Raw genomic sequence first — 9055 nt, 5'->3', positions numbered from 1 at the left:
TGTGCGCTCCGGTCTGTGTTGGACTCTGCTACCTGTTGGACTTCACCAGTCTGTCTTTGTTCCAGCCCTCACCTGTGGTCATGCACTCTGGTTAGTGACCCAAAGAATGAGATACATACAGCTGAAATTAGTTCCCTTTGTTGGGTTTCTGAACTTAGCCTTATCGAGGGCGAGGACCTCGGAGTAGAGTTGCTTGTGTTTTAAAGAATCCAGCATAGGTGGTTCAACATCTGGTTAGATTCCTTCTTCCTTTGGAAGTTTTCAGCTGGGAGGAGACCTGGAACTCTGCAGGGATCACAGATCTCATTTGGACTTGAAGTGTTCCACTGCAACCTAACCCTAGATATTTCCAGCTTGCTGCAGCGCTGAGTGTCTTATTGTTTGAACAGATCTGAGTTCAAACAACTGTTCGATCCTCTGTCTGGCCGCTACCATCATATATGAGCACCAGTAATTTACAGCACACTTTCAGGCTTTTAAATTTGTCCACATTGATAAAAAAATTTCCTAAAATAACTTTAAATTTGTCCTAAATTACTTGGGACTTGACTGATCAGTCGTTTGTGACAGCGGGAAACATGGCCGACAACAGCTGACATTCAAGAATGATCCCAACCTGACACCTGTCAACACTTCCTGAAGAAACAGTGTTGGTCGATGCCGAGAAGCTCATCCAAAGCGTTCCCTCAGTGGAACCATTTTATCAGCCTGTTTGTGTCCCACTGAGTGTTTTTCTGTCCTGCATGATGACTCACCTATGTGCTTTCATTTGCATGCCTTTCAGGAGATCTGTCCATTGCTAGTTTCCAAAGTAAGTTTTTCATTTCACCTTTCCCACTTTCTGCTTTGCTGTCACTCTTTGCTTCATCTTCACTGTGGAGGACATTCAGTCCAACCGTCTGACATCTCCTCAGGACCAGCAAATGATCTCAGTAGGAATTCAGTTGTTTCAACAAGTCAATCACTGATCTGTATTTCAGATCTTCTCCTCTCTGCTTGTTCTCAGGTTGGAGCTCAGAACTCCAGTCTCATTTTTCCTCACTGTTGTCTTATTTCTCACTGCAATATAAAGTCCTGCACGTCTATGGAAACAGACCAACCATATAAAACAGTCTAAAAATGTACAAACCTGGAATCAACATGTCCAACATGTTTACAAGTGTCCACAGGTGTTGCCAGCACTGGAACAATGTGATCTCCATGAACTCTGGAGATGGTAACTGGTTATTTTTCAGTGACTTTCCGTCCTCGTCTCCTCTCTGCTCTGTGGAAACGCTGCCTGCAGTTCACCTGAAAACTATTTTTTCACTGCTGGTCACAGTTTTATATTTGGAGACTTTTGAAATAAGACGTGTAGAATAAAGTACCCTTTATAAAATATCATGACTGTAAGCTCAGATCTGGAGTCTGAGGATTCTTTGTTTCTACACGTTTATGTTCAGTCCTGTAGACACCAGAGGAGGCGTCTACAGACTACAGCTCATGATGGCAACAGAGAGCATTGTGGGAGTTTAGCAGCAACGGGACCATGACAGAGACTCTGAGGAGGTTCAGGACCTCCAACCAGAGCTCAGGAGTTTAAGACAACCTGGGATGAGAGGGTACCGCTAAACCTAACCCAGGAACAGAACTGACTGAGGAGCAAACCAGGAGTCTGTGATTAAGTGCAACATCAGCACAGAACAAATGTCCACCGCGATCAGTTAGTGTTCAATTAATAATCAATGAACCGGGTAATAACTCATCCTGCTGCTTTCATGAAGAACATTATTCTCAGTTCTGTTCTTTGCATATGTCTCGCCATGCTTTCCCTTTACAACAGAAACAATGAATTGGGCTTTGATCAGTTCTGATCCTGATCCATGAGACTGGATCAGAACATCTCTGATGTGTCTGTACTAATGTGAACCTCCACCTGTGGACTGACGGCAGGTTGCAGCAGTGACCATGGAGACAGTCTGACTGCAGTGTGTTCACTCGCTCTTCGCTCCATTGCTGCCTCCTTCATCCTGTCCTGTCTGACCCTATCAGACCTTTACGCTCTTGTTTTCCTTGTTTTTCTTCACACTTTCTTTCAGTTGTTCTGACTTTGGTTTGATTTTGTACAACAAAACCTTCACTTGTCCAGATAATTAAAAAGAAAAGACAGAAAATCAAATAAAATAAAAATAGCTTTGATACAACGTGAAGTAAACATCACAAGTACTTTTACAACAAACCACCAGTGATGCACATCAAACTAGAGTAAGTGCTGCTCTCCTGATGGTAAACCTCTGCATTACAACAGTGAGGTGAAGATCTTACGAATTTAAAGAACAGGGAACCCAGCAATCCAAAGTTACCCTTTGGATTCCCTCTGAGCAGCAGTCAGCGACGGTGGGAAGGAGCCAAAAAAACCTTTAATGGGGAAAAATAACCCCCCACAGAACCAGGTCAGGGAAGGAGGCCATCTGCCTGGACCAGTTGGGTCAGAGTGAGGATGGGGAGTGATAGCAGGACAGCAGATGGAGAGCAGCAGCAGAACAGAACAATGAATATTCTGGAAGTCGGTGAGAACAGAAACTGTAGATCAGAGACGTGAAGCTCCAGATCCAGAGGAGAGGAGCCCAGTGCATCATGGGAGTCCCCCGGCAGTCTGAAGCTACAGCAGCATCACTGAGGGACAGTTCAGGTGATCCTGAGCAGCTCTAACTATCAGCTTCATCACAGAGGAACGTTTTCATCCTGACCTTAAAGCACAGAGGGTGTCTGCCTCCAGAACCCAGACTGGGAGCTGATCCACAACAGAGGAGCTGATAGCTGAAGGCTCCACCTCCCATTCTGGTTCTGGAGACTCTGGACCCACCAGTAGACCTGCAGTCTGAGAGCGAAGGGTTCTGTTAGGATGATACGGTACCATAAGGTCTGTAAAGTCACATGGAGCTGCTCATGGAGAGTTTATATGTTAGAAGCAGGATTTAGATTCGATCCTGGATTTTACAGGAAGCCACTGAAGAGAAGCTGATACAGGAGACATATGATCTGGTACTGGTTCTGTCAGAACCCTGCTGCAGCATGTTGGATCAGCTGGAGGGTTCTGAGAGAGTTACTGGGACATCCTGATAATAAGGAACTACAATAGTCCAGTCTAGAAGTTCTAAATGATGGACTGGTTTCTCAGCATCACTCTCAGACAGGATGGTCCTGATGTTTACAGTATTACGTAGATGACAGAAGATCGTCCTACAGACTGGTTCTATATGTCTATTGAACGACATGTCCTGGTCAGAAATACCTCCAAGGTTCTGTACAGGAGAACTGGAGGCCAAGGCGATGCCATCTAGAGCAGCTATCTGGTTCCATAGTGTGTTTCTGAGGTGTTCAGGACCAAATTCAATAAATGAGGGAAGTTACAGGTCATCCAGGCCCATGTTCTCACTGCAGTCATTGAGAGGACTTTTTCTAATGTCATGCAGTTTCCTTCCATCATGTTTCCACAAACCTGTCCTGAGCAGTTCTGAGCAGGCTTCTCTGCTGCACCACCTCACACAGAACATTCCTTTTTGTCCAGGTATCACCAGGTTTTGCTAAAAGTCTGGACTCCTGAGTCTAGCTGTCAGCTGCTGACCTGTTCTGTCTTCTGATTGGTCCAGAGCCCTGTCCGTCACTGCTGCTGCAGAGGCACATGGCCGAGCTGCTGAGTCTGGACAAAGACATGGCCGCCTCCTTCCTCAACAGCGTCCTGAACCAGCTCAACTGGGCCTTCTCCGAGTTCATCGGCATGATCCAGGAGGTGAGACGGCCGCAGGGCGAGTTCGTCAGTCATTTATAGAGCTGAGTGAATGAACCAGCTGAATGGGTTTTGACTGGTTTTGGATGGTTTTTGGCTGTTCAATGTTAGCATGTTAGCATTGACTGTGTTAGCATTGAGCTCAGAGCTGCTGCTGTGGCTGCAGACTCTGGTTTACGTGGACCTTCAGTCTGTAACGTTTGATTGGTCAGATAAAGCCGCCTTGTCCTGCTGTTAAACAAACAATGAGATGTTTGTCTGATGCTTTTGGTTCTGTCAGATCCAGCAGGCAGCAGAACGTCCAGAGAGGAACTTCGTGGACACTCGTCAGCTGAAGGTAGAAACACACCCTCTGACCTATTATGTATGCTGACGGTGATACCACACAGGTGTGCCCTGCTGCTTACCTTCATACACCTGTGTGTGCATTTAAAGCTGACTCCGCCTCCAACAGGAAGTGCATCTGTTTGGCCATGTTACGTCTCGTTTCGTGTCATTTTGGTCGTTTTGTGACTTGTTTCAGTCGTTTCACATCTCTGGTCAGTTTCCTGAAGTGTTCCCTGTCCGGTGAAGCAGCTGCTCTCAGATCAGCTCTGAGCCTCGGTGCCTCCGTGTTGCTCCTCTTCCTCCAGGTGTGTGCGACCTGCTTTGACCTGTCCGTCAGCCTGCTGCGGGTGCTGGAGATGACCGTCACTCTGGTACCAGAGATCTTTCTGGACTGGTCCCGGCCCTCTGCGGAGCTGCTGCTGCGACGACTTGCTCAGGTGAGGGTTAGGGTTAGGGTTAGGGTAGCGAACCCTGTGGCAGGAAGCACAACACAAGATGAAACATTTATTACAGACAACTGAGATCCGAGTGACGGGTTCTGAACCGGTGTTTCAGTTCAGACCTGCAGCACCAACACGTGTCACTGATTCAGCGGTGGTTCTGATTCAGCGTTGGTTCTGAATCAGCGTTGGTTCTGAATCAGCGGTGGTTCTGATTCATCACTAACATGACCATCATTCATTCTGCTGGTCTGCAGCTGCTGAACCAGGTGCTGAACCGAGTCACGGCCGAGAAGAACCTGTTTGACCGAGTCGTCAACCTCCGACTGCCAGGTAACACAACTACACACAACTACACACACACAACTACACACAACTACACACACACAACTACACACACACAGCTACACACAAATACACAGCGACACACATCTACACATAACTACACACACACAGCTACACACAAATACGCACAACCACACACACACAACTACACACAGCTACACACAGACACACACAGCGGAGTGGACCACCTCCTCAGGGCCCAGAAGTCCTGCTGGGTTCTGCTGCCCATCCAGGTTCTGATGCTTCCAGCCAGAACACTCTCTAGTGCAAGTGTAGAAGCTCCTGAGCACCTTGAGAGGGAACTTAAAGTCCCTCAGGCCACACTGTGGAGCTTCTTCACCAGGGTGTTGATGTGACAGGACCACGTCAGGTCCTGGTGATGTTAACACCCAGGTTCTGGAAGCTCTCCACTCGCTCCACCTCTGTCTGATCCTGAGTGGGTGGTGTGCCCTCTGCTGCTTCTTGCTGTAGTCCACAATCAGCTCCTTGGTCTTGCTGACGTTCAGGAGGAGGCTGTTGTCTCTGCATCAGTCCTCCAGGTGGGTGATCTCCATTAGATAGTCCTCCTCATTGTTGTTTGAGATCAGACCCACCACTGCTGTGTCGTCAGCAAACTTAATGATGGTGTTAGAGTGTGATGTGGACAGGCAGGCATTGAATAGAATAGAATAGAATAGAATAGAATAGAATAGAATGCCTTTATTGTCACTATACACATGTGCAATGAGATTAAGAGCAGCTCCTTCAGTGCAACATAGAATATAGAACAAAATTAAGAGCAAAAAATAAAATAGAAGAGATTTCAATATAAAATAAGATAAGTTATATATACAGTATGAATTTAGAAACATATTGCACAGCATGGTCAGTGATGATATTGGTGTACAGTGAGTCCAGCAGAGGGCTCAGCACACAGCCCTGGGGGACGCCGATGGTCAGGGTGGTTCCCCACTCGGACCACCTGTGGTCTGCTGGTCAAACAGCTTTAGACCCACCTGCACACCTGCAGTTTAGTGACCAGTCTGGAGGGAGTTCTGGTGCTGAACACTGAACTGAAGTCCACATAATTCCCTCCTAGTGTCCAGGTGGGCCAGGGCTGTGTGGAGCAGGTGATTTATGGCGTTGTTTGTGGATCTGTTTGGCCAGTATGTGAACTGTAGGGGGTCCAGGGAGGCAGGGAGGGAGGAGGTGAACCATGAACACCTGAGCAGGTAGATCCCAGCAGAACCAGCAGGCAGAGCTTCAGCAGGTCTGAAATCCTCCCACATGTTCCAGTGTTCCAAACTGAGTTCATCGCAGAACATGAAAGATGGTTCTGAAGACTGAAATGCATCAGAACCACTAGATCTGGTTTGGTGTTGAAACAGGAAGTTCTACAGCTGTTACATCCAGAACCACCAAACCAGAACTTCAGCATGCTTTTGTCAGCATTTAAACAGAGTCAGACGTTCAGCGTGTGTTCTCATTGGCTGCTGCAGCGTCAGGAAGGTCAGCAGGTGTGTTCAGGTGTGACAGCGCACCTGTTGGGCTGACTCACCTTCTGGATCTCTGTAGGACGGGATCAATGAGTTCTCCCTCCTGAAATGAGAGGAGAAGGTCCGTTAGACCGTGTGGAACCAGCTGAAGCTGCTGCAGAGAACCGGTCCGCTGGTTGATGAGGAACTGTATGAATGTGTCTGAAGGTGTTGCTATCAGTCGGACATGAACAGAACCCAACAAATGTTTCTGTTCTGCAGCTAAAACCAGAACATTGTGATGTTTGCTCCGTAAGTGAATGTTGCTGAGTTACTGATGTTCTGCTACTTCAGAACCCAGAACCCAAACCACTGAGGACTCGCTGTGAAGTCCAGCTGGGAGGATAAAAGCATCCCATAATAATCAGTAAGAACCAGTCTTATGGTCCCTGCTGCTTTTTATCAGTGAGTCCAGAAAAGTTCTGGTTCTGGAGCTGGTTCTATCTCATCAGGGTTCTGGATCACATGACAGCAGGATCCGACTGTGTTACTTTTAAACCTGGATCAGATTCTGGACTTGTTTCTGTGTTTCTGCAGGTCTGGAGAGCGTCGATCACTATCCCATCCTGGTCGCCGTCACCGGCATCCTGGTCCGAATCCTGGTGGACGGAGACCGACAGGGGTGAGTCCTCCTCTTCTTACCGGTGGGTCCGGTGGGACCAGTGGGACCGGTGGGACCGGTTTCAGTCCTGCAGCTCTCTGCTGCATTGAAGCTTCTGCTGGTTTGTTGGTTCTCAGCTGCTGCGTTCACACACAGAGGCAGACTGGGTCCTCTGGACCCGACTGGTTCTGGTGAACAGTCGGTTTAAGCCTCCACAGGTTCTGCTTTGGTCTCGTTCAGCTTGTTGGACATTTCATCTGGTTTTGATTCAGTTTGTGTCTCATGGTTGGTTTGTTTCAGCAACAGAGCTGCGTTGAGTTTTGATGGAACAGAGCTCATAAACCAGGCTGCATGTGGTCCTGGTAACAACAATCACAACAACAACAACAACAATCATAACAACAATCATAATAGCAACAGCAATAACAACAATAAAAACAACAACAGCAATAACAACAACAAGAATCATAATAACACCAGCAACAACAACAACAATAAAAACAACAATAATAGCAATAACAGCAATAACAACAACAATCATAACAACAACAGCAATAAAAACAACAACAATTATAATAACAACAGCAAGAACAACAGCAGCAATAACAACAACCACCATAATAACAACAGCAATAAAAACAATAATAATAACAGCAATAACATCAACAATAAAAACAACAATAACAACAACAGCATAACAACAATAATAATAACAGCAACAACAATAATAAAAACAGCAACAATAGCAACAACAATGACAACAATAGTAACAGTAACAACAACAACAATAATAACAAGAACAACAACAACACTCTAAGGGTGCTGGCGGCTCCGTAGCTGTTCTCAGTGAAGTTGAGTGAAAACAAACTGAACATCAGAAAGTTTGTGACGTAGAAACGCAGCAGATCAGGATCAGGGAACCGCTGAGGAGAACTGACAAGGGGAACTGCTGAGGGGAACCGCTGAGGAGAACTGCTGAGGAGAACCGCTGAGGAGAACCGACAAGGGGAACCAGCGAGGAGAACTGCTGAGGAGAGCAGCTGAGGAGAACAGCTGACGGGGAACCGCTGAGGGGACCCACGCAGAGTTTGTTCTGTTTCACATCTCGGACTTGATCGTCTACAGTCTTGACTTGGAGGGTTCTGTGTTCTGGAGACAGAACCAGAGTTGTTAGGAACCACAAAAACAGAAAGCCGTGATAAGGAGCTCCTGTAACCTTACTATGTTCAGATGGAGGTTATTGATCACCTGATCATCTGATCGTCTTCATCTAAACTCAGAGAGTTTGTGGTTCTGCAGCCGGACAGCGGAACAGAATCTGACACAGAACTCAGTGACCCAGAAACTGCAGAAATCAATGAGCCGGTTAGAACGGCAGCTATTGATTGTCCTCTGGATCGATCGATCAGCTGTTTGTTCCTGAAATCAAGTCAGAAACTGGTGAAGAAGGCGGGTCAGAGTTGATCAACAGACAGAACCAGGAAGTGCTCAACTGACTGATCGATTATCAGAGCAGTGATTGATCGATAGTGGACGACTGATCAATAATCATATTACATTCATTCATTCATCCCTGCTGCTGTTTGTAACAGCAGGAGTAACTATAAAATTTCCTTGCAGAAAATTTGAGAGTGGCACGGGAGTGTGCCGGGATTTAAATGATGATTTTATAATAATTACCAAACCTACTAAACACTTTGAACAACCTAAGCCTCATCTGTGTGGAGAGAGCAGAGAGGGGAGGGGGAGTTGAGAGCAGGGTCAGAGCGTTGCTGGGCAACGAAGCACACAGCTGAGACAGAGACTTAGTTTAACTCTCAAATCAGTGGAAGGAAGCAGAAGGAGAAGACCTCAAACAACCATGATTTTCTTCAAAACCGTGTGTCGGAGAGAAAAGCCGAGCACATTTTCAGAAAGCCAAGACCTTGGACATTACAGAGATGTATCTTTTGTTTTACTAGAGTGAAAAATGAGCGCACAATCATTTGAGAAGAAATGTGTAAATTTGTGGTCACACAGAGAATCCGCAGCCGTCTTTGAATGGGGGCAGATGGGGAAG

At 46.6% G+C, this 9055-nt stretch overlaps 1 protein-coding gene across 1 annotated transcript in view; it reads left to right on the top strand.

The window, feature by feature from the left end:
• The window catches only part of rnf123 (ring finger protein 123), a 93617-nt gene that overhangs the window by 35602 nt on the left and 48960 nt on the right, over positions 1–9055 (top strand). The window contains exons 31-35 of the mRNA XM_008295946.1: positions 3633–3772; positions 4050–4106; positions 4402–4533; positions 4794–4869; positions 6933–7017. Of these exons, the coding sequence (XP_008294168.1) occupies positions 3633–3772; positions 4050–4106; positions 4402–4533; positions 4794–4869; positions 6933–7017 (490 nt within the window). The remainder of the gene's footprint in view (positions 1–3632; positions 3773–4049; positions 4107–4401; positions 4534–4793; positions 4870–6932; positions 7018–9055) is intronic.

The sequence above is a fragment of the Stegastes partitus genome, unplaced genomic scaffold (genome assembly GCF_000690725.1).
Source record: "Stegastes partitus isolate 25-593 unplaced genomic scaffold, Stegastes_partitus-1.0.2 Scaffold1089, whole genome shotgun sequence".
Classification (NCBI taxonomy): Eukaryota; Metazoa; Chordata; class Actinopteri; family Pomacentridae; genus Stegastes; species Stegastes partitus.
Note: the sequence above shows the minus strand (reverse complement) of the source record. Positions and strands in the feature narration are given on the sequence as shown.